The 27,216-nt window shown below is 31.9% G+C and overlaps 1 protein-coding gene across 3 annotated transcripts in view; it reads right to left on the bottom strand.

Annotated features, from left to right (window-relative positions):
- Window positions 1-27,216, bottom strand: part of LOC140441413 (uncharacterized) — a 356,383-nt gene that overhangs the window by 76,520 nt on the left and 252,647 nt on the right. For all 3 annotated transcript variants that reach the window (XM_072532129.1, XM_072532127.1, XM_072532128.1), the window contains exon 2: window positions 7,731-8,029. In XM_072532129.1, coding sequence (XP_072388230.1) covers window positions 7,731-8,029 — 299 coding nt within the window. The remainder of the gene's footprint in view (window positions 1-7,730; window positions 8,030-27,216) is intronic.

Genomic DNA, 27,216 nt, shown 5'->3' with positions numbered 1-27,216 from the left:
AGAAAGCCGCAGAAAAAGGTAAAAGAAAATAAAACATGGGATTCCTCAAAAGTTGACATGAGCCCAGGAGAAGAAGAAGAAAAAAGGATAGAACTAAAACTTGACATTCCTCATATGAGACGAGCCCAGAAGAAGAAAGAAAGGAAGAAGAAACATAGGATTCCTCAAAAGATGGGATTCTTAAAAATGAGCCCAGAAGAAGAAGAAGGAAAAGGGATAGGAGAAATTAAAACTTGGCATTCCTTATATGGAACGAGCCCAGAAGAAGAAAGAAAGGAAGACTAAAATGAAACATGGGATTCCTTAAATGAAAGAACACATGGAATATATGGAACGAGATGAGCATAAACAGAAATAGACAACATAAATTAGAAACAGTGGTTTTTAAAGAAGAGGTATGTGAAAACGGGGATGCAGAATATATGATAAACATGTGTCAGGAATTTGATAAAAAAAAGAGAATTAATATGTGGAGAAGGGAAAGAAAAGGAGATGCGTTTGCTTTTAAGAGACTATAAAAATTTAAAAAATGAAGAAAATAGAAAGGAAAAGACAGTTAAGATTTTATTTCACGTATAGGGAGCTTGCGCATCCGTTTATACGTATTTCAGCCCAATAGGCATCATCAGAACGGCTTTCGCAAGCGCTCTGAACGTGAAATAAATCTTCTCTGCCTTAGGAAGCAACTATAACATGGCTTCGTATAGACGCAATGTAGCGACATCTAATAATAAAATCGTAGACTAATTTTCGAAACCAAATTCAAGAATTCCGCTTTAATCTGTGCCTTCTAAGAATTGCAAGGCAAAAACAGACGTTGATAAAGGTGTTAAGAGAGACATGGGGAATCTAAAAATTGCATTCCACAACATATCTCCTCAACTAAGCAAAATTCTTAGCGAATTGGTTTCTAGTACTCGTACAGAGTATATCGAAATAACAAGGAAAAGACAGTTAAGATTTTATTTCAGGTATAGGGAGCTTGCGCATCCGTTTATACGTATTTCAGCCCAATAGGCATCATCAGAACGGCTTTCGCAAGCGCTCTGAACGTGAAATAAATCTTCTCTGCCTTAGGAAGCAACTATAACATGGCTTCGTATAGACGCAATGTAGCGACATCTAATAATAAAATCGTAGACTAATTTTCGAAACCAAATTCAAGAATTCCGCTTTAATCTGTGCCTTCTAAGAATTGCAAGGCAAAAACAGACGTTGATAAAGGTGTTAAGAGAGATATGGGGAATCTAAAAATTGCATTCCACAACATATCTCCTCAACTAAGCAAAATTCTTAGCGAATTAGTTTCTAGTACTCGTACAGAGTATATCGAACTAACAAGGAAAAGACAGTTAAGATTTTATTTCACGTATAGGGAGCTTGCGCATCCGTTTATACGTATTGCAGCCCAATAGGCATCATCAGAACGGCTTTCGCAAGCGCTCTGAACGTGAAATAAATCGTCTCCGCCTTAGGAAACAACTATAACATGGCTTCGTATAGACGCAATGTAGCGACATCTATTAATAAAATCGTAGACTAATTTTCGAAACCAAATTCAAGAATTCCGCTTTAATCTGTGCCTTCTAAGAATTGCAAGGCAAAAACAGACGTTGATAAAGGTGTTAAGAGAGACATGGGGAATCTAAAAATTGCATTCCACAACATATCTCCTCAACTAAGCAAAATTCTTAGCGAATTGGTTTCTAGTACTCGTACAGAGTATATCGAAATAACAAGGAAAAGACAGTTAAGATTTTATTTCACGTACAGGGAGCTTGCTCATCCGTTTATACGTATTTCAGCCCAATAGGCATCATCAGAACGGCTTTCGCAAGCGCTCTGAACGTGAAATAAATCTTCTCTGCCTTAGGAAGCAACTATAACATGGCTGCGTATAAACGGATGCGCAAGCTCCCTATACGTGAAATAAAATCTTAACTGTCTTTTTCTTGTCATTTCGATATACTCTGTACGAGTACTAGAAACCAATTCGCTAAGAATTTTGCTTAGTTGGGGAGATATGTTGTGGAATGCAATTTTTAGATTCCCCATGTCTCTCTTAACACCTTTATCAACGTCTGTTTTTGCCTTGCAATTCTTAGAAGGCACAGATTAAAGCGGAATTCTTGAATTTGGTTTCGAAAATTAGTCTACGATTTTAATATTAGATGTCGCTACATTGCGTCTATACGAAGCCATGTTATAGTTGCTTCCTAAGGCAGAGAAGATTTATTTCACGTTCAAAGCGCTTGTGAAAGCCGTTCTGATGATGCCTATTGGGCTGAAATACGTATAAACGGATGCGCAAGCTCCCTATACGTGAAATAAAATCTTAACTGTCTTTTCCTTGTTATTTCGATATACTCTGTACGAGTACTAGAAACCAATTCGCTAAGAATTTTGCTTAGTTGAGGAGATATGTTGTGGAATGCAATTTTTAGATTCCCCATGTCTCTCTTAACACCTTTATCAACGTCTGTTTTTGCCTTGCAATTGTTAGAAGGCACAGATTAAAGCGGAATTCTTGAATTTGGTTTCGAAAATTAGTCTACGATTTTATTATTAGATGTCGCTACATTGCGTCTATACGAAGCCATGTTATAGTTGCTTCCTAAGACAGAGAAGATTTATTTTACGTTCAGAGCGCTTGCGAAAGCCGTTCTGATGATGCCTATTGGGCTGAAATACGTATAAACGGATGCGCAAGCTCCCTATACGTGAAATAAAATCTTAACTGTCTTTTCCTTGTTATTTCGATATACTCTGTACGAGTACTAGAAACCAATTCGCTAAGAATTTTGCTTAGTTGAGGAGATATGTTGTGGAATGCAATTTTTAGATTCCCCATGTCTCTCTTAACACCTTTATCAACGTCTATTTTTGCCTTGCAATTCTTAGAAGGCACAGATTAAAGCGTAATTCTTGAATTTGGTTTCGAAAATTAGTCTACGATTTTATTATTAGATGTCGCTACATTGCGTCTATACGAAGCCATGTTATAGTTGCTTCCTAAGGCAGAGAAGATTTATTTCACGTTCAGAGCGCTTGCGAAAGCCGTTCTGATGATGCCTATTGGGCTGAAATACGTATAAACGGATGCGCAAGCTCCCTATACGTGAAATAAAATCTTAACTGTCTTTTCCTTGTTATTTCGATATACTCTGTACGAGTACTAGAAACCAATTCGCTAAGAATTTTGCTTAGTTGAGGAGATATGTTGTGGAATGCAATTTTTAGATTCCCCATGTCTCTCTTAACACCTTTATCAACGTCTGTTTTTGCCTTGCAATTCTTAGAAGGCACAGATTAAAGCGGAATTCTTGAATTTGGTTTCGAAAATTAGTCTACGATTTTAGAAGAAAATAGAGTTGCGAAAAAGTATGAACATTCATTTGAGGTAAAAATTCCAAGTATCGGCATGAGGTAAAGGGAGAAATTAATAAAATGTCGGAAGATCAAATCATAGAGAGATGTGATTCACCTTATATCAATCCAATCGTGATAGTAAAGAAAAGCAGTGGAGAATTGAGGCTATATTTGGAAGCTAGAAATATCAACCAACACACTGTATTATAATATGAGTCACCTTTAAACATTGAGGCCATTTTTGGAAGAATTACGGGATTACATATATTTTCCAAAATTGATGTAAAGCATAGTTTTTGATCAATACCTTTAGCCGAAAAATGTAGAAACTATACCGCATTCTCAATCGATGGTATTTTATACCGTTTTAAAGTAGTGCCATTTGGACTTCAAAGTGCTTGTGTAGCACTTGTAGGAGCTACACAATTTCAGACTATTTCATAGTCTATTACATCGATGATCTATTAATTTTTTCACAAGATGAACAGAATCATTTGAAACACATTAAAATAATTATGGAAGAATTAGATAGAGCCGGATTAAAATTCAACATCGAAAAATGTAAATTTTTACAAAAGGAAGTGATTTATTTAGACTTTAAATTGGATACGAAAGGAATTAGTTTAGTCGAAGATCGATTTAAGCTCATCGACGAATACCCAAGACCAACAAACTTGAAAACATTGAGAAGTTTTCTTGGCATGATCGATTATTTCAGAAAATTGATTCCTGATTTAAGTCAAAAGGAAATACCTCTAATAAAACTATTAAAGAAAGGGATTAAATGGACTTGGAAAGAAGAACAGAAGAAGTTTTTAAATTCAAAAGAAACCAAAATATATCACCCCGTGTATGATTTACCATTCATCCTTCGAACAGATGCTTCCATCCAAAAATTCGCAGGAGTATTATCGCAAATACAAAACGGAGAAGTACCAATATGTTTTATCTCTCGGGTGACAAAAACACATAAGAGAAACTATAGTGTGACAGAACTCGAATTTGCCAGCGTACTATTTTATGTGAATAAATTGAGGTTTTATCTGTTGGGCGCTAAATTGACAATCGAGACGGATCATGCAGCTTTGGTCCATATCATGAAGAATCGATTAGTGAATAATCGGATACATAGAGGCATCCTGTTATTACAGGAATACGATTTTGAGTTCCGATAAATTCAAAACCAAAAGGACCAAAGGAAAAGAGAATATCATAGCCGACGCTCTCACAAGAGATGAAGATACAGGAAAAAGGAAGCAGTTACGCTACATGTGGGACTAAACATCTTGACTCAAGAGGAAGGTATATTTTCTTTAAATGAGATCCGAACAAATCAAGAAGACCTGGAGGAAAGAGAAAGAAGAAGATCAGAGTAGGAAAGTGACATATTTTTCAAGAGAATAGACGGAAAAGAACTATATTTGGTGACACAAATATTAGCAGAGAAAATTATAAAGAAATTACATGAGGACAATGGACATATCGGCAGCAGGAAAGTTTGGTTAGTTTTCCGAGAAAACTATATCTGCCGACAAGACTACCGCATTGCTAAGTAAATCACCCAAAAGTTTGAAACTTGTCAAAGATATAAAAGAAGGAACTTTGCAAAAAAGAAAATATCGCAAAAAATGTTGTATCCAATAACAAATTGGACATTGTAGCAATAGATATATTGAGTGATCTAATTATGACGACCCAAAGAAATAACCATATTTTGGTGATGGTTGATGTTTTTTTAAAGTATGTAAAATTAGATAGTTGCCGTACCACAAAAGGAGGAGAGATAATAACAAAGATCGACAATTTTATAGCCACCGTGGGAACACCAAGAAGAATTTTGTTAGACACTGCAACGTATTTCCGCAATGACCGTTTCTAGGGACAGCTGAGAAAAGGGGGAATAGAGACAAAATTTGTCAGCATCCGACATCCTCAGAGCAATCCTTCTAAACGATTTATTCAGTAAGTGACAAAATTTCTTCGGATTGCGACAAATGGGCAACATCGACGATGGGATAGGAAAGTACAGGAAATAGAGAATTATTTAAACACCATTCCGAGTACCGTAACAAAAGAGACCCCGGAATACATCATAAAATGGGTAATGCCGATAAGAGCATGGGAAGATCCAGAGCTGAGAGAATACCAACAGGTGTTGGAAACGGTACAGAGGAGGTTGCGAAGAAGCAATGAGAAATATATCCGAAGGCAGGATCGAAATAGAAGACCAGTGAATTTTCAGAGGGGCGAGAAGGTGCTTATAAGGGCATTACGAGTGTCGAATCTCACAAATGATAATTGTGCAAAGTTATTGCCCGTTTTCGAGGGTCCTTACATAGTAAATAACAAAAATAAAATAAATAGCTATGTTCTGAAATATGTTGATTCAGAACAGATCAGAGGAGTGTACAACATTCACGATGTATACAAATATTAGGAGTAATGGAAGGAAAAGGAGTAAAATGAAATTACTAAAGAAAAGGAACTATACAGAGAATTTTGTTTGCCCCAATAAAAATCAGTTGCAATATGCGAAAAATTTTTATCGTTTGCAAATACGGGGATTTGTTACAATTCTAAATCAGATCGAAAATAAAATAATTGTTTATTTTTAAAATACCATGAGATGATAAATATTCAAGACCTTGTATAGGTTAAGCATTTATAAATATAATGTTTTAAATAGGTAAAACTTTGATTGTCAGTAAGTCTTATTTTATTTCTTTTTACCTATTTGAAATGGAGTCACACATGCAACACATTCATGATTTGTATAATGTTTTATTTGTATTAAGTATTTTTGGAGAACAGTGGATTTAAAAAAGTCAATAGTTTCTAAGAACATTTGTATAGAAAAACAATTCGGGATTATTTAGAAAGTAAGAAAGTATTGTTTAAAATTTTACAAATAATTATACATGGTTTTGTAGCCGATAAGAATTCAAAATTAATGTTAAATAAATAGTGGGTTGTATATTATTTTCTTCAAAGGTAATGCTATGAACAGATGTTATCTTTTACAAAGAGGCATTTGCCTGTAGCAAAAGAAAAGAAAGCTTAGTATATATCATATCCTGTTAACTAGGCTAAAAACCAATTACAGTGACCACGCTGGATTTCTTAAAATTTATAAGAAAAATTTGAAGTTTGATAGTACGATGAATTTGTATGAATGAATGTTGATTGGCTAGAAAGTAGTAGGGGAGGAGAATAGGGCAGTCTGGACGAGACTGCAGCTGGCGAATCGTTCTCCAACTCTACTGTAGACGTAGTTTTGACCATCCGGCTTCCATAATAAGATTCTGGTCTCATCAGTGAAAAGAACGTTTTTCCAGCTGTCAATATTCCACTAAATATGTGTTCTTGCAAATTCCAAACGACGAGCTTTATGATTTTGTAGAAGACATGGAACGTTGGCGGGGCGTCTGGGCTTTAATTTTGCTCCTTTTGATCTTCGTCTAACTGTTTGTGAACTCACATTAACTTGTCTAACATTTAATAGCTCATTTCTGAGGTGCATGGATATCAATGAACGATTTCGTGTAAAATTAAGAACCAAAAAACGGTCATCAATTGCGGTCGTGCACCTTGGGCGTCCTTAACCAGGCCTTCGTACAAAATTTCCTGTTTCGCGGTACCTTTTTAAGAGTATTCGAAACTATAGATTCAGTTCTGCTGAGACGTCGTGCGATATCTTTCTGTGCATATCCTTCCTCGTACAAAATAACAGTATGTGCTGCTTGGGCTTCATCGCAGTGTCAAATTGGTGGGATACTTATTTTAAACTTAGTTAAATAAAAACAATATTTAATTAAACTTAATAAATTAAACTAAAAATATGCGAATTAGTATGACTTTTGCTTTACGTGAAGAAAGTTTTTATGATAAAATGTACGAATGACACTAACCACATAAACGTCAAAATAAACATCAAAATATTTCAACCCAGTTGAGTACATCAGCCTGCTATATGAGTATTATCAGTAATCTAAAATTATTTTAAAATAATATTGACTACAAAAAAAATTGGAAAATTCCAAAATATTCGATATTTTTATCCATGTATATATATATATATATATATATATATATATATATACACTCTGTATATATATATACACTTTATATATATATATATATATATATATATATATATATATATATATATATATATATATATATATATATATACACTCTGTATATATATATATACACTTTATATATATGTATATATATATATACACTGTAGATATATATAAAGGCATCCAGTATAGTCAAATCTTAAATAGATTTAATAAAAATAAAAAAAAACAATAAAGTATTTAATATTTGTCAAAATAGATAAACAAATTTAAACTTACATGCACACTTCTACTCTTATTTCTGGATTGTACTTTAGAGTACGCGTAATATAGAGTCTTTTATTGTTGTCCTCAATAATACTTAAAATCTGCATCTTGGACCGTATACTTGTCGAACAAAGTTCGCAAGATGTTTTTGATTCCAAGTCACTTTTTTCTGAAGCATTTTGTAATTCCCCAAAGGTTTTGGTTAATTTATTAGAGCTGCTTTTCCATCTGCGTTCTATTTCCTCATGAGGATAGGTCTCATCTTTGTAACAGATATTATCTATGCAACCATTTTTGTCCCTTATACTTTCCTAAAATAAACAAATAAACAGTTACTTACTAAAAACTAATACATTTTAATTATATTCTGATTTACATTAGCATATCATAATATGCTACGTTTATATACATAAACAATTTATATATATATATGTATATATATATATATATAATATATATATATATATATATATATATATATATATATATATATATATCTACGGCATAAAGTGGACTCCGCCCGTGTTAAAATTCAGGTTCAAGTGAGCTCCGTGGTCAACTGGACACCGATATACGGAGCTCACTTGACCATTCCATAATATTGGCTCTGTCGATTCGTCAACATGTATAGTTTCATAATTTTTAAAAATTTTGTGGAGCCCTTAAGTACCCCTGTATCATGAATGTATATTGCATAGTTCACGTGTATATCTTATAGGGGTCGTTCAGATCTTTTTCACTGTATATTGGAACCATAGGTATATCGGTTTAAGTAAGCTCTGATAGTTTGGCAACTCTGCCATTAAGCTGTATACTTCTCGCGTATAGTCTGAACGGTTGATATGGACTCCTTATTTTTGTTATCGTTCATACGCATTACAGTGTGTAACAGATATGTATACTATTAACTACCTGTTTTTGGTAGGTACGTGCTTTTCTAAAAATAGCTTTATAGATACAAAAGGATTTCGTTACCAAATTGGATTTTTTTCATATGCGGAAATTTCCTAATGTATTTTGTTAACGTGAGTATGTCTTCATACGTTTTATTTAAGAATTCGATAAGTAAGAACTTTTTTTATTTCATCCAATGTTTTATGATATCTTGTATACAGATTTTTATTATTTTATTTCTGGTTTTATCTGTGTACTACATATAATTCTGGATAGAAGGTTATCTCAAAATAAATATTTATTTGCTTAAATAGATATTTTTGTGTAAAAATGGATAGTAGTGCACAAAAAAGGGAAGAATGCTTAATTTATCTAACAAGAATTATACCACTTCACCCATATTAGATACTTCTGAATATTTTATCTCCTATTTAGGGGTAATATGTAGTCAATATAAGTGAAGCTAGTGTTAAATTTGCAATGATCTTTATAAGTAATAGCTTACTGACTGTACTTTACATGTTGAGTTTAAATAAATAAATCTTGTCCCTTCAGAAAAGAGCGATTTGAATGGCAAAGTCAACGAAGAAAGTGTAATGAATCTTTTATCACCCCAGATTCACACAGGTTAACCGCTGTTTGCAGGCAAGAGTCTTCCTGGCAGATTTAAGGAAGATAACTACCATAAGGAAGTTCCTTTCGAGGGTTCAGATGGCGAGAAGCAGCTTATTTTTTTTGTATATCTTGCAGATGTGTTGATCTAGCCAGTTTTTCCTCGATTCTAGTCATAAAATGGGTTGTTATTCGTGGAGTGAATGTTACGAATCTAGACTTTGTTTCTTTTGTTCTCTAGCTACTTATCTTCGGATATTAGGTGGATTGATAACTACCATATTGTAGAGCTTATGTATGGATGAGAGTCTTAATATCCGCTTAATTTGGCTGACTAATTTATAGCTAAATCTACGTGTCAAGTATGTATTGATGTCACCCATACAAGCTAGGTATACCTATTTGGCAGCAGAAGCATAGAGTTTAAGCGTCTACGTTTTAAGAGTGAAAGGATGTGCTTCCCGTTTTTAGCTGACAAGTTCGCGGAGAATACTATTTTTCTGGTTCTAGTTTGCCATTTAGTTTTAAACAAAGTTCTGTAAATTACAAAGTGTGTTTAATGATTTCATGACACTATTGGTTCAGGTATATGTTCAAATTTGTGAAAGCGTCTCTGTTAGGGACATTGAAGGAGCACACCTGACTTTTTCCAGGGTTTGGCTTAAAATTAATTTATAATCTATTTTTATTGTGTTTAAGATATAATTTAGATCTTTCTCCACTTCAGCAACAAAAGTTTGTGGTTCTGCAACAATAGATGTATCGTCTACATAATAAAAGTCCTAGTATTTACTGGAATGGGTTGTGTAAATGTTATACAGTGTAGGTGCCATTACGGTACCCCAAAGGAGACCGTTCTTCTACGTTTTCAATCTTCATCTTTTCTTACCATTGAGTGATACGGAAAATATTCTGTTGTTCTATTACCTAAGGGGATATCACATAGATTTTGGAGAAATGTCCTTTAATTTAAGGTGTCGTAAGCAGAATTTAGATTGACAAATACCACTCCTCATGTCTGATATTTTTTATATCCGTCTTCGTTGTGTTGGGCAAGATTTAGTATGTGTGACGAACATGATCTACCCTGTCATATATAGCCACTTTTATCTTTAAATTTAAGTTTTCCTTCTATTATCGGTTTATATTAAGGATCATATGCAGAAGTATTGTGTATAGGTGAAAAAATAAATGAATATATTGGCCGATAGCTTTTGTGGTCGTTGGGGTTTTTGTCAGGTTTAAGCAAGGCAACAACTTTGTCTTTACTTTGCTTGTCTACAGACTTTGGATATTAGCCACTGTTGTATTTTTTTGTCCAAATTTTATAATTAGTTTTGTGTTTAGATCCTCAGTCAGGAGCCGTAATATTGTTCATAATATACGTGGATAGTGGATCCAAACTCAGCATTGTTGAAAGGTTTCCTCAGCTGACTGATTTTGTCCTCTCTTATTTTAAGTTTTTCTTTGCTTCTTTGCCGGCATTTATTATGTTTATTTCGTTATTTTCAGCGATTAGCTTAATACCAAATACCCTAGGTTTGGCCCTCTATTTGCTTCTTGCAGTAGAAATACGTCACATTTGTGTTAAGCGTATATGTCTGATAAGCTTAAGTAAAGTAGAGTGTGTGTATCTGTAGATATGTCCTTACTATTTATAGACATAAGTAGAATAGTTGGTCCTAAAAAGGACCGATTTGACAAACATCATATTGAACGGGTGATTGAAGAATTAACCGATTAAATAATTATTCATTATCCAGAGTAAGAGTACGCTCGATTGCGGTGGTCTTATTGTAACTTCAAATTTCGTGAAGGCTTTTACTTTGAACTCCATAAAAATTTAAATTTTGCATACTGTTACTTATAGACGATATTTCGAGTCAGATTTGTTTATTAATAACTGTACTTATATAGTCTCTTTGTGAAAAGTAAATGAGCTTGTAATATCGGTTTACAACTCATATATAGATAATAAGGAAATAAACAGGTTAAAATGTGACAACAAATTGCTATATAACAGTACGAGACAATATTCATATGCTGTGGCAAAATCATCATATTTGGATTTCATATTTCAATTATCATATTTACATTGATATTTATGTGGTAATCAGCTGTAAAAGTCATTGCCTTTTTTTCTGTCATATCATATTTTAGCATATCATATTTTGAGTGAAATTGATCCTAAATTCGTCTAATAATATTAAGTTTTTAAAACAGCTGTGTTTTTATGCTCATTCGGTTACCTTTTGTAAACCAGTCTGTGTAAATATAAGGGATTTATATAATCTTTTCATTTCGTAATCTTGTCGTTTCATAATTATAGTTCTCTTGCTTTTATTTTCTATATTTTCTATATAAAGATCATCGTCATCGTATAGTCAGAACGCAACAAGATTCTATCGCCTTTTTGAAAATACAGCCACGTAAATGGCGTTTTTAAAATTTATGTCAATATTTCTGAAGTGCCTTTTCTAGGATAATTTTTTTAAGCCTAGTTCGTTTGATTATATGTAATTGATTTGATAGTCCACAACAGATAAGTATTGATTGTAGGTAGGATAGCAGGTGTTGATAAATATGATGGGTCGGTAGATAGTCTCATTATTCCTAAATCTGACCATATGTTACCTCCCCCTTCATTTGTGGAAGTCCTAAGGACATTTTTTCTCTTGGGGCATCCTCCCAATTTAACTTGGAAATGCAGTTATTATAGTCTTTGGATAAAGCCAGCGCAACTTTAGCATTGAGATTTAGTTTCTTGTACGACGTTGCTATCTTTATATATATGTTTGATCTTGGAATTAGTTCTGTTCGGTATTGATTAGTACTCGGACCTCTGTAAGTCGGAAAATACCTCTGATGGCTTTTCTAGCAATCCTGGTCTAATTAATACGTTCTCGTCACGTCTCCACATATTAGCACTGGTTTGCTCACTATTTTATATACCCTAATTTTATGGATTCGAATTAGACTTCTGGATTTAAAAGAGGGTTATATATACATATACATCAGTTAGCTACCTGAATATTTCCTTTTATTTCTTATGTAACAACGTTACCTACGATATCTAAGACGCTGCAATCTTTCAAAATTATATGGCTTTATTGTTCCGTTATGCCCTAATCTAGATCCTCTCTTTTGTATGTTAAAGAACATTTATTTGATTTTCTCATTAGTGACTATTAGACCGCTTTTTTTGCTGCTACTAGCATTATTTTATAGCATTTTATTATTTAATTTATGGATTAAATCCAGATAGCAAATAGATATTCTTTAAACAAAAAGAGAAATCAAACGATTTCTACTTAGCGAAACCGAATTCAAATCTTAACCACTGTGTTTCCTAAAATTTGCGAAACAAACTGTTGCTGCACTTTATCAAAACAAAAATCTAATACCGTCATTCTGATTCAGATATTCTTTACTTTCTCAGATATTCTAACATACAAAATCCTATTAAATTGTCAAAACCTTCCTTGCATATTCTATTCACTTATGAGGAGCAGCAGCAATATCAGTACCATAATAATGCGTATAGTTCTGGACTGGCTAATTGTTGGATAATGAGAAGCATGAGTGTAGCAGTTTTAATGTTTTCGGGACTGCTACCTGGTATCGGGGAGCAGAATTATCATTACCGAGTTATATACCGAGAATATAGGAATTATTGCCTGAACTTTATTATTATTGAACAACAATATATTCCCTAGTAAAATAATCATGAATTTACAGTAAGAAAAATTTTTGAACGTTGGTTATGAAAACATCATGTACATACCACCGGGTTCACTATGTCGATATCCAGCAAAATCCCTGTAATAATGATACGGGAAACCAAAGATGAAAATATGCTCCAAGAAACTCTGTGTTATAAAACAGTCGAATAAAATACAGATTCTCAATTCAAATAGTCAAAAAATTAATGAACAGCTTACTAAAATAGAAATAACGCCTATTTAAGAAGTACTCCATTAACGGCCCAAGGGACAAAGCACTCCTAGCATATGCTAATGATATATATCTCATAACTCTAATAAGAAACTCTCCCGTCCAAAAACTTCAATAAAGTGAAGACAGCACGAAAAATGTTTCACTTAAAATCAACGAAATGAAAACCAAATACAAGCGAATCAACAAAAGAGACCAATTCAATAAATCTCGATAAAATATTAAAGTTAATAACTACAATTTTGAAAATATGGAACACTTTAAATATCAGATAAATAATCGTGGTTAATAAAAAAAACGGGTGTGGCAGTCCAGTGGGACTGCCGGTAGAAGTTATACTTCTATACACGCGTTCGCCGTTACAAATTTATATGGGAGTCAATCTGCACAATCATTACATATTTAATGCTATAGGTAAGAGAGAGCAGAAAGAGAAAAATAATTAGGTATATAGGTATATGGTGCATCGTTTGCTGTATATAAACATTTGACCTGTAATAGGAGTATAGTAAATGAAGGATTGTATCAATATTTTAATGAAAATATATATTTTTATTTTCATATATGTATAAAAGGAGTTGAATGCAAAAAAATTTTTTTACGCATACTCTGCAGTAAAATGCATTGTTTATTTTGTTATTAATATAAAAATTACAATACAATACACTGCAACATAATTCAATATAATAATACAATACAAATTAAAATGCAATATTCATAAGTATTTAAAACTGCCAATATACAAAACTTACTTTACGAAGATAAAAATAAAAAACCAACAACTCGGATTATGTTGTAAATTTTCATTTAATTTTAAAATTTAGCATTTTTGCGTATATTACATATATTTAATAACATTAACGTGAGGTTTTTAAATATTTCAAAAATAAAAAAGGAAATTCATATTGGGATTCGAACTCACGTACACCAGCGTATGAACCAAACACGTAAAAGATTTGCCAATTAGACATAATACTAACGGATTTCAAAATTGACAGTTGTCTGTCATACAGTGATTATTTTGAAATGCAAAAGCCTAAAATAATTATGAACATTTAATAAATAATACAAAACATATCACATAAATAATAATATTAATATATATTATATTATATAAGTATATAACATTATATAATATAATATAATATATTTATAATATTAAATACATATACAAAAGGAACATTTTTATTCCCGAGGTAGGAAGAGAGAGAAAATATATCTTATGTCTCTCTCTTACTCATTATCTTACATATGTAATGGTTTCACAGATTCACTCCCGTGCAAATTTCCAACGCCGACCGTGCCTATAGAAATATAACTTCAATAATGCCACTAAATCACAGAGCATAATTCAAACTTTAGACCTATTTTAATACATGGATGCGAATTATGGACAAAATAGGAAAGAACTACGAATATATGAAAGAAAAATAATAAATAAAATGTTTTAACCTCATTATCATATCGCTTACCAATCCGTATAGAATAAGAACATATACTGAATAAAGAAAGCTCTTATACCGATATTGTTCAGGAAAATAAATCGCTTAAGGTAGATCGGACACATGCATAGACGCCAAGATGTCAAACTTGTAAAACTGGTATGGAAGAAACTTAGCACAGAAGAATGCCACTTGGGTGTCTCAGTATACAATGGAGAGAAAACATTAAATCATATCTTAGAAAATTAACATTTCATTGAAGATTCGTGGAAAATCGATCAACTTGGAAAAAAGTTGTAGTTAGCGAAGACCCACTCAGTGTTGTAGCGCTACGTAATGATGACAATAAAGAAAAAAAAAAGAAACAGTGACAAAAAGCAACAAAAATGGACTAATGGAGTACAGCTGCTTCAAAATCTTGATAAGAAATACAATAGATGATTGATGGATTCGAGAAACTTGAGACTTGAGAAAGGCACTCTGCCGAAACAGCTGTAGTGATAAGATACAATTAATTTGGTGAAAGTTTTGAAAACAAAGTTTTTAGTATTTTGTTGTTAAATAAAATGGAATTAACATACGACATTATATACGCTATAATAACTAGACAACTTGTATGATACGGACATATAAGGAGAAAGTTTCATGAAACAATAAACTACCCAATATTCGTTATGAGTGAAATCGATATGAATAAAGAAAATGAGGAAAACTATGGCAAAAAGGTAAAAAAAAGTAGTAATTAAAAAATGAGAGAGGTACCTTGTGGACAACATGTGCTTAATTAGGAACGAATTGAGATAAATAATCAAGACGACAAAGAACATTTTAAATTGATAAATCTATACGATTTTTAACAATGCATATTTATAGGTCATTTTCAGAGCCAACGTGCTAATTGTATGTAAAATGAAACTTTTTAAGGTTTTTAATGTTTGTATGAAAGATAAAACCGTATGAAACATGACCGTGAAATTTATATACCAATATATAAATCTCTTTTAAAAGAATACTGACACCTATACATTATCACAATACTACATATCATAATACTAAGAAGTCTGTTATTTTAATCTAAGAATAGGCTTTATAATTTACGAGAGATTTAATTTGTGTTTATGTATTTTTGGTAATATGTATTTAAAATTTTCCAGGATCCGGTATTGTAATAAGAAACAAAATTTCACTACAAGGCTTGAAATCGTGTTAAATTTGACTTTAGATATTCTTTTTGAGATTTAAAGATTTTGTCTTTCTTCCCAAGACTTTTCTTCCCTCTACTCTTCCTTGCATGATGACGCGTAGAAGAGAGTATTTATCGTTTGGAACTATGTGGCCCAGATACGATGTCCAGATAGACAATTCGTTTGAGACTTTTACAGTCCAAGGAATTTTAAGAATACGCCTATATAGCCACATTTCGAATGCCTTTAATTTGTTTACAGATTTGGCTTTCAGGGTCCAAGCTTCTACCCCATAGAGCAGTTGCAACCATACATAACATTCGACGATCTCAATCTAATAACCATACTCAATTTCTTATTTGTAAACATTGACTTTTATCTGTTTAGTTTAGTCCTATCTTTTTGCTTTATCTGCTAATGATTTATATAAGAATTTGTAAATCATCTATATTTTCTGTCATAATTGGGGTTTAGTATGCAAATTTTTTGTTATTAATGATGCTCACTCCATTCCTTACTTCTTTCTCATAGTGTCTCCTAAAATAGTAGTTGGTAGTACACATTAAATAATTGTGGTGACATTTCACATCACAACAAACATCTCTGGCTGACTCCTTTTTGAATTTCTGCTTGATTTGTCTCATCTTTCACCCTCATGACCGCTGTTTGATTTTAGTAGATTTTTTATTAAATTAATATCTTGGTATCTAAGTTTATGTGTTTTAATGCATGTATGGGCTTACCAGGTTGAACTGTGTCAAATACTTTTGAAAATCTATATTAGATAAGAATACGCTTTCATTATAATCTCTTCATTTTTGTAATAGTACCACCATTGCGCACAATTCCTCTTTTGTTCCCAATCCACCTCTAAATCCAAACTATGTGTTGTCCAATTGTTCTTCACATTTTTTATTGACAGACGATTTAATGTTGTTATTAACCGGATGACATTTATGACTTTTATTAAATTTTGATAATCGTTACAAATCAAGTCTTTTAGTGACATATTATTCTTTTAATTTTTACTTCTCATTTAATGTCTATATTTTGTTAGTTATTTTTAGAGTAAATATATGATGACTAAAAACGAATTGATCAAGAGTAGTGAATCGATGCCAAGAGCCGCTATTCTATGAAGCTACCCTTCACGACGCCATCTTGTGGCGCTAGTTCCGTGACGCTCACCTCAGCATTTTACTGTAGAGAGAAAAAGTTATACAATGCCAGTATAGAAGCTTTGTTTTAAAAATATGCCATAAGGAAAGATATAAAAGTATTCTTGTCATTATATTATATTGCATAATGTATTATTAACAAAATTTTTCATAATACATTCTGATATACGCTTTCTCTTGCCGCTAACGAACAGAAGTTTTTATTAACTTTTCGGTAATATACTTATGTAGGTATTTATATTTTTAACTTCTTACCATAATGCTAGAGTACAAAAGTAGTTATACTCTACTGTATTTTTTTCGTGGGGGTTCTATTTTTTAACTGTGTGATGAATTCTTGTATTTCAGTTCGTACGATTTGCGTTAATTAATTTAATGATATTTCTGGAGTTACAAGTGTATACTCAGTTTCTGTTGTTCCGTTTATTTATCTGAGATATGTTATTCATTCTTCTCTAGGGATGTACTTAATCTCAATCAATTCTTTGATTTGGTTTTTGACCTCTTTCACATCTGTTTCAAACCCTCCGGCGGACTTTTAGGTCTTCATTTTATATAAGCATTTTTTTTCTTAGCATTTTACTTTTACCTCTTTTAATAAAGTGTGTCTATTTTTCTTTCTCAAAGAGCCTCTTTTATTTTTGTTTTTATGTTGGTATTATAATTTTTCAAATTAATTCGACATTATTTCCACTTGATTCTTTTGTTTCAGTTATTTTTCTAGCCTAATTTGACATTTTTTTCCTTCAAATCATCAAATTTTCATAAATTGTTTATATTTCGTTATAGTAAAATTCATATTTTCCGATAAGCCTAACATATGCAGCAGCGGTGTCATGAAACCGAAATAATCCAGTTCTGCATAACGTTTTTGCTGATCAATTTACAAATAAATTTTCAAACACATCAAATTGATCATCCTTTTTACTTTCGTATACGCTCATACTTATCCAAATTAAATTTTCAATTTCCAAAAACTTATGATACCTCCTCAATCCGCAACCCTGCGCCACGGACAATATCTATTCCGGCTATCGACATCAGTCTAACAAACCTATCTCAGTTAGTTTCAAATTGTCGTCAATTACAACCATCTTTTCGGCTGAATTATTCGCAATTCTAAAAAGACAACCCCCTTCTACTTCTTATTAAAAAAAGAACTTAAAAACATTTTAAATAAAAACATCCAAGTTCATTTTTTATGGGTGCCTTCTCATGTCAGAATTGAAGGTAACGAAGTTGTAGATAAACTAGATAAAAACGCACCAACTAACCTGATGTCCGAAGAAAGTAACATAATGGTACAAAACGATTTAAAACCATACTTAAAACAAAAAATAATTCAAAAATGGCAACAAACTTGGAACAACACTCCATTAAGGCTATACGAAGTTAACAAACATCCATATCTTTGGAAACCAAAAGTAAAAGACAGAAGAGAGCATGTGATGCTTACCCGTGTCGTCTCCGGTGTAATTAATAAACGTATGTAAAGTCGATAGCATCTTGGTGCAAGTTTCCATGTTTATTAATGTCTCAAACTATTGCGCAATATGTTGCAATATTGCGTAGTTAGCCGGTACGCCCTTATTGTGGCATTGTCTTGAAAAAGACAATGCCTTTATGGTTTATTTACTTTTGTAGAAATAAAACACAGGCTTTCTAAGAAGAAAAAAACTCAGCTTCAGAGTCTTAGAAAATTCGCAGAGCCCTTCGAGCAAAGTGCTCTAGGGAGCTACCCTAGACGGGTAAAACCATACTGACTTGAGATCCGAAAATGTCCCATATTTAAAGATAAATTAACTTTTATATGAAACTTTTTCATTTCTCAACCAATTAAATTTAATTATAAGTTCCAGAAGGAAGGGCGATGCACATCGAGGTGCGTGATTGGTGGCACCTGATGACACCCGTCTCCGTATCGGCCAGACATGACTTACTCATGACTATTTACTACAGCGCAAAAATAAACCAGTTTGTGAAGTGTGCAACCATGTTCTAACGGTAAAACATTTTTTAATACAGTGTCCTAAATATAACAGTGAACGACTCAAATATAGCATACCCAACTGCCCTAGAAGAAAATACAGATACCCAAAGAATAATTTCTTATCTTAAAGACTGTCAACTTCTTCATAAGATTTAAAACATACATTGTAATACACATACATATTATTATTATTAATTGTAAACTAATATATATACACTATTTGTATCAAGTGTAACATTAATCTAAATACGCTAATGCCTCTGCGTGGTAGATGCGTTTAAAAAAGGAATTTTTATTTGATTATAGATTATATTAGATTTATATTAGATTAGATATTCAGTTTTGTGAAAGCGCCTGTCTTAGACAAATTAAAGGAGCGCTCCTAAGATTTTTCGGGGTTTGGCTTAAAATTAATTCGTAGTTTATTTTTATTATATTTAAGGCATCATTTAGATTTTTTTTCACTTCAGCAACAAAAGTTTTGGTTGTGCAATGTATCGTCTACATGAAAGTCCTAGTATCTACTGGTATCGGTTAATCATTTGTGTAAATGTAATACAGTGTAGGTGCCATTACGCTACCCCAAGCGAGACCATTCATCTGCGTTCTTCATCTTACCATTGAATGATACGAAAAATTTTCTGTTCTGTAGATATACGCGGATAAAACATGTCATACAGTTTTGGAGAAATGTCCTCTAATTTAATATGTCGTAAGTGGCATTTAGATTGACAAATACCACCCCTGATACCCGATATCTTTTGTACCCGTTGTTGCTTTTTGCAAAAACGGGTACGTTATTAAGTACGTTAATAAGTATTACGAATAAAAATAAATAAGCAAGAAGAATATAAGTGACCTATATTTAAACCAAATGACAAAAAAAAGAATATTATATATACATTTACTTCTAAATTAAATATTAAATTTTGATATGCCTGACAATGAAAGATACAAAAACACAATTATTTAAAGTTAAAATAATGATAGCTTGTACAATCACAAAGCATTTAAAACAATAAGACCGAACATATTATATGTAATTGTAATAGATATGTTGCCGAGAATCAAGTTACACTAAGGTACCGAAATATTTCTTCTTTTAGTATCTGCCATAAGTATGTATCTATGTGTTTATGTGTATCTAAAATATAGTATATAGGATATTGAATTCCCTACATTTAAAAATCGAAATACTGAAATTAGACAGTAAAAAATTGGAATTTTAAGAATGATTTATAAATTGTTATAATTCAAATTTTACTACTTCATGAAACAAATATTTTATTCGTCATAAACTGTAGCAATCGAAACATCGGAACGTACATTTATAATATAATAAATGTTTCAGTGCCAATGCATTAAAAAACATACTAGTACATAAAAATGGACCCTTGCCTTTTCAAAGTTTATAATAGACACTAATTTAAGTTTATCTATAATTAAAGCAAGTAATATAAATTACCACCATAAAATATTTAACTACAATAACCAAGTACGTATTTGTGAAATTTCTCGATGACTAAATTAATTGATATTTAAATAAATTTGAAGATCCAAAACGTACCTGCTGTAAAATTTAAAAATCTACGACTAATCAAATTATTGGCAACATCGGAGGAGTTTAGTTGTGTACGCAAAGAAATGTACACGGATCCCAAAAGTGTTTTAACCTATTACGGAGTCCACTTAATCCGACGTGTTGGTCGGAGTCCACATAAAGCGCTACCCAGATAATAATATACACGGTGTATATTCGCCTGGAGTTAGTATAATACCGTTTTAGAACGGAGCTTACATTAACCGCTAGATGTATATATATATATATATATATATATATATATATATATATATATATATAATCTAAGGTACACTCGAAGAGTGGTGGGTTTTTCGGTCAAAGTGGAGAAATAAAAGACAAAGAAGGTGGCTACTTCATCTATTTATTGAAGACGTTTCGCTTTCTGCTCAGAAAGCATCATCAGTTCATCTAAAAAGAACAATATGAAACCAAACATCCATAGAGAAGTGAAAAAAAAAGTGTGTTGAAAATATGAAAAGCTTACGAAACTGGACATTTAGAGTTAAAGTTGTATAAAACAATTAATTGAAACTAGGTATAGTTTGCAATTTAACAAAATTAGCACAGCAAAAGAACATGTGATAAACATACCTACATGTATATAAAAAAGTTATTATAAAAACTTAAGTAAAAAACATTAAGGTTTATTTTATAGTGTAAAGAACTAGAAAGATCTTGAGAATGCACTTCCAACAATTTATTTATAATCAATTAGATTTTAATTTTAAATTTCAGAGATTACTCGGTTAGTAGAATCTTAGCAGATGTGGAAAATATTTTGTCACATGCTGACAATTCTGATCTTTTATCTCTTAGGTCTTCTTCCAATAATATTCTGTTGAATTATTCTAATCGCCCTAGACAACCCATATCGGAGTTAGATATGATTTACAGGGAGACGGTAATGTTTTTAAAAACTCACCCCAATCTTCTCGTTCTTACAAGTGATAAAGGGAATGCCACTGTCCTCATGGATAGAGATCAATATCTTAACCTCAGTCAATCGTTGTTAGATGATGATAGATACTATCAACCTCTCTTTACCAACCCTTGCTCTAAATTTACCAATAAAATAAATAAATTCATTACACATTTAAAAAATATAAAGATCATAGATCAACAACTTGCAAAATTTTTACATAATTATGATGGATATGCTCCCAGATTTTATTGTCTACCTAAAATACATAAGCCCACATTGAGCATGAGGCCAATTGTTTCCTCCATCAATTCACCAAACACTAATATTTCTAAATTTTTAACTGACATCTTATCTAAATCTTAAAATTATAATAACAACTTTAATATTGTTGATTCTTTTCATTTTAGTCAATTTATTAATAATTTTGAACTTCCACAAGGCTACATTTTAGTGAGTTTTGATGTTATCTGTTTTCACTAATTTACCCCTCTCCAGCGTTATTACCTCCTTAAGAAATCACTGGAACTCCATCCAGCCTAACTGTCCTGTATCCTGGGATGTATTTGCAGAACTTTTGCAATTAATATTTGACACTAATTTTTTGGTCTTTAACGACAAATATTACCTTCAAATTTTTGGGACACCTATGGGTTCCTCAATCTCTCCCATCCTAGTTAATTATGTACTGGATGATTTAGTATCTGACCGTTTGGGTCTTTTAGATTTCCAAATCCCTTTCATTAAACGGTATGTTGATTACTTATTACTAGCCTTACCTCCAGACAAGATTCAGGCCACCTTGTCTTTGTTCAATGAGTTTGATCCTCATTTACAGTTCACTGTTGAACTTGAGGACTCTAACACAAATAGTATTCCCTTCTTAGACATGCGTGTCATTAGAATGAAAGATAACACCCTAACTACAAGTTGGTACAGGAAACCAATGGCCTCTAACAGGTTTCTCAACTACCACTCTTGTCATCCTTTTAAATATAAATTAAACCTAATTAAAGCTTTAAGCTACAGGCTAAATAGACTGACACATCCGGTTAATCGAAGGGAATCCCTTCAATTACTTAAGAAAATTCTGATTGAGAATTCCTATCCATCCTCCCTTATTAATAAATACCTTTTCGTGCAAAGCTATGGTTCTTCTTTAAATGACATACCCAATGGTGACCAACTTAGAATAATATCAAATAATTCAATTAACAACACTGTTCTGCCTAATACTGTACTTGGGACTCCAACTACCCATTATTCATCGTTACCTTATTTTCCAAGTTACTGAGAAACTCGTTAAACTGTACAAACATAATACCGTACCGGTTAAAATTGCAATTAAGAATGCTAAGACTGTCAGGAATTTGTTTTCTAAAACTAAAACACCTCTGTCCCTTCTGGAACAAGTTAATGTAATATATCATATACCTTGTGCTGAGTGTGACTCATGTTACATCGGTCAGACAGGGATATCACTGAGAGGGCGTCTTACGACACACCGCAGTAATATTAACTTATCTAAGCATACTTGTGCTCTTGCCCAACATGCTATTAACACTAAGCACGAAGTGAACTTTAATGAAGTTAAAATTCTTGGCACTGAACGCAATCTCGTTAAAAGACAGTTTTTAGAAATGTGTTCAATATTAAAACATCCAAATACCCTCAATAAGAGAACCGACATTAGTAATTTGAGCCAAATTTATCATGCATTAATATTGCAGAATTATGCTTAATATGTTGTTTACTTTAAATTTGTCCCTTAGTGGGTTCTTTATCACATTTTCATATAATAAATTTAAATAAAAATAAAATAAAATAAATTATTCTTTCCTTATTAACTTAGATTTATCAACTTACATTTTATTAACTATTTGGTCAATATTACTTTTACATAATAAAGTAATTGTTCCTTTCGATTAAATTGTTTGGTAAAATTTTAAACTGAAATTGATTCATAGAATCTTTTTCATTACAGTTCCAAATGCTTCGAACCTTGGACTGTGGAAGTTGAATTAATCTTCACCTGTTGGCTGGCTAACCAGTGACGTCATAAATATTATAATATATGATATTTTGGATTGACCTCGCATGCTTTGTTCTTGGTTAACAAATCAATCACTGGATGGTAAATGGTGTTTTTAACCATCTTTTCCTTTCATTTTTTGGTTTTTTAACGACAAGTTGTCAACCAAATTTATCACATTCTATGAATGTACCGCTCTATTATATTAGAGGTTGGTATCTTGCCTTGCTGTTCTGTCACTTTGACCTCAAGGCCATATCTATTCACGTTGTGTGCGTGGGTGTTAAACCTGTAAATTCATTTACCTGCGAGATTCAGTAAGCTTAAGACTGGTAACTTCATTTTATCTTCATTACTATATAATCTTAAATAATTCAATAATGTTACCTAAAGTTAAAATTAAAATCTAATTGATTATAAATAAATTGTTGGAAGTGCATTATCATGATCTTTCTAGTTCTTTACACTATAAAATAAACCTTAATGTTTTTTACTTAAGTTTTTATAATAACTTTTTTATATACATGTATGTTTATCACATGTTCTTTTGCTGTGCTAATTTTGTTAAATTTCAAACTATACCTAGTTTCAATTAATTGTTTTATACAACTTTAACTCTAAATGTCCAGAGTCGTAAGCTTTTTCATATTTTTAACATCATTGACTGCTACATGTCTTTGTAAGGTAACACACTTTTTTTTTCACTTCTCTATGGATGTTTGGTTTCATATTGTTCTTTTTAGATGAACTGATGATGCTTTCTGAGCAGAAAGCGAAACGTCTTCAATAAATAGATGAAGTAGCCACCTTCTTTGTCTTTTATTTCTCCACTTTGACCGAAAAACCCACCACTCTTCGAGTGTACCTTAGTTTATTTTGGATTGACGGTCGTACTCCTTTTCTCGATATATATATATATATATATCGAGAATATTCAGATATTCAGAATATTCAGATACCCTGTTCAGAATGTAACTCCTGCTACATTGGCCAGACTAGTCGATCTCTTCTAGGGCGTATAACTTCACACAAAAGTGACATCAGACTTTCCAAACCCTCTTGTGCCCTTGCACAACACGCCATTTCCACTAAACATCATATTGATTTCACAAATACCAAAATACTGGCGAAACAAAACAACCATCAGAAACGCTCCTTTATTGAAATGTGTGAGATCCTCAAGAACTCATCGGCAATAAACAAAAGAACCGACATCGACAATTTGAGCCAGGTTTACCACTCTCTCATCTTACGAAATAAATGATACCAACTATTCTTCAGTTAAAAGTTGGCGTATTTTCCATTCAAAATAATAACAAAATCATCCCCTATTTCCAAGTTTCATTAAAACATAAATTAAAAATAATATATCAAAATATTTCCGCCATACAAATTCCACCCGTCCAACTAATTATGCAATGTCCCCTGTAGAAGTTCATAATTGTCTCAAACCTTGGAATTTGGTGACACATGGCCCTTAAATAAAAAAATTTTCGGTATCGCGTCAAGTTGTTTGCTAGATTGCAATAAATCAGAACTTTGTTGGTCTTCAGCGGAGAACCATCTAAATGAAGCCAAATGTTCGTTTAAATTTTTTTAAATATCCATATCTACGAATATGAACATTATTTTCGGCAAAGTTTGTGTGTTGTTTTTTGTTTTTTGTTTTTTCTTTTTTGGTTAAGTTAGTTTTAAATATTGAGTAAAGTGTACAGTAGATATATGATAACATCGACAATATACTACATATTGAGTTGTAAGTTATGAACTTTAAACATCTGTATTTCTTATAAACTCTATGTCATTTGTTATATTTTAGAGAACTGATGAAGCTTTAGAAATATAGAGCGAAACGTCTTCGTTAAACTTATGAAGTAGTTGACTTCTTTCTTTATTTGCCAACCTGAATGACCGATTAAACCTCTGAATTCACTAGTTGAATACTTTAGAAATATATATATATATATATATATATATATATATATATATATATATATATATATATATATATATATATATATATATATATGTAGCGCTTTATGTGGACTCCGACCAACACGTCGGATTAAGTGGACTCCGTAATAGGTTAAAACACTTTTGGGATCCGTATACATTTCTTTGCGTATACAACTAAACTCCTCCGATGTTGCCAATTTTGATTAGTCGTAGATTTTTAAATTTTACAGCAGGTACGTTTTGGAACTTCAAATTTATTTAAATATCAATCAATTTAGTCATCGAGAAATTTCACAAATAGGTACTCGGTTAATGGAGTTAAATATTTTATGGTGGTTATTTATATTACTTGCTTTAATTATTTTCAAACTTAAAAAAGTATTTATTATAAGCTTGGAAATGGCTAGTTTTCGTTTTATTTATTATTATTTTTTGGTAAAATGAATATGCACTTAAACATTTAGTCTCTAAATGTACTAACATCGAGTAGAGTAGTCGTGTAACAGTTTAAGAAAGTAGAAGCCCTTCGGTAGGATTATAATAAACTACATAAAATTAAAAGAAACTCTGTAAACAGGAGATCTTTGTAATTTTTCAATTCCTGCAATTTATGACGTGCAATATTTGTTTCATAAAGTAGTTAAATTTAAACTATAATAATTTATGGGAAGCGTTTAAAGAAGTAATCGCTAACCTTAATTAGAATACGGCACAATAAGAAGATGAAACTTACTGTATTTTTACTTATTATATTCACAAAAAGAATATCCAAAGTAAAATTTAACACGTTTTAATGGAGTTGTAGTGAAATTTGACTTCTTATTACGATACCGGATCCTGTAAAATTTTAAATACATTAAATCTCCCGTAAATTATTAAACTTATTCTTACATTAAAATAACAAACTTCTTAGTAATTAGGTACAATATACCGTTCACAATTATGTGATAATGTGTAGGTGTCAAGATTGCACGGTCATGTGCCATAAGGTTTCATCTTTCATATAAACATCGATAGTTTTTAACTTTGGGTGTATTTGATTCCACCGTGCTGTAACCGATCCAACTTAAAAAGTGTTATTTTACATAAAATTAGCACGTTGGCCCTAATAATGACCTATAAATATACATTGCTAAAAATTGTATACATTTATCAATTTAAAACATTCTTTGTCGTCTTCTGATCTTCATCTATATTCGTTCCTAATTAAGCACATGTTATCCACAGGATACCTCTCTCATTTTTAAATCATTACTCTTTTTGCCTTTTGCCATGGATTTCTTTATTTTGTTTATTCATATCGTTTTTACTCATAACAAATATTGGGTAGATTATTGTATCATTAAACTTTCTCCTTATATGTCCGTATCATATAAGTTGTCTAGTTATTTTAGCGTATATAATGTCGTATGTTAATTCCATTTTGTTTAACAATAAAACAGCAAAACTTCTACAAAATTATTTCTATCTTATCACTACAGCTGTTTCGGAGAGTGCCTTTCTCAAGTCTCAAGTTTCTCGAATCCATCAATCATCCATTGTATTTCTTATACTTTCATTTTAATCCTCTCCAATCAAAGATTTTGAAGCAGCTTTGCTCCATAGTCCATTTTTGTTGATTTTGTCACTGTTTCTCCTTTCTCTTTATCATTATCAATACGTAGCGCTACAACACTGGGTAGGTCTTCGCTGACTACAACTTATCTCCAAGTTGATCGATTTTCCACGAATCTGCAATCAAATGAAATGTTCATT

Source organism: Diabrotica undecimpunctata, chromosome 5 (assembly GCF_040954645.1).
Source record: "Diabrotica undecimpunctata isolate CICGRU chromosome 5, icDiaUnde3, whole genome shotgun sequence".
NCBI classification, from domain to species: domain Eukaryota; kingdom Metazoa; phylum Arthropoda; class Insecta; order Coleoptera; family Chrysomelidae; genus Diabrotica; species Diabrotica undecimpunctata.
The sequence above is the reverse complement of the archived record's forward strand: the minus strand, read 5'-3'. Positions and strand labels throughout refer to the sequence as shown.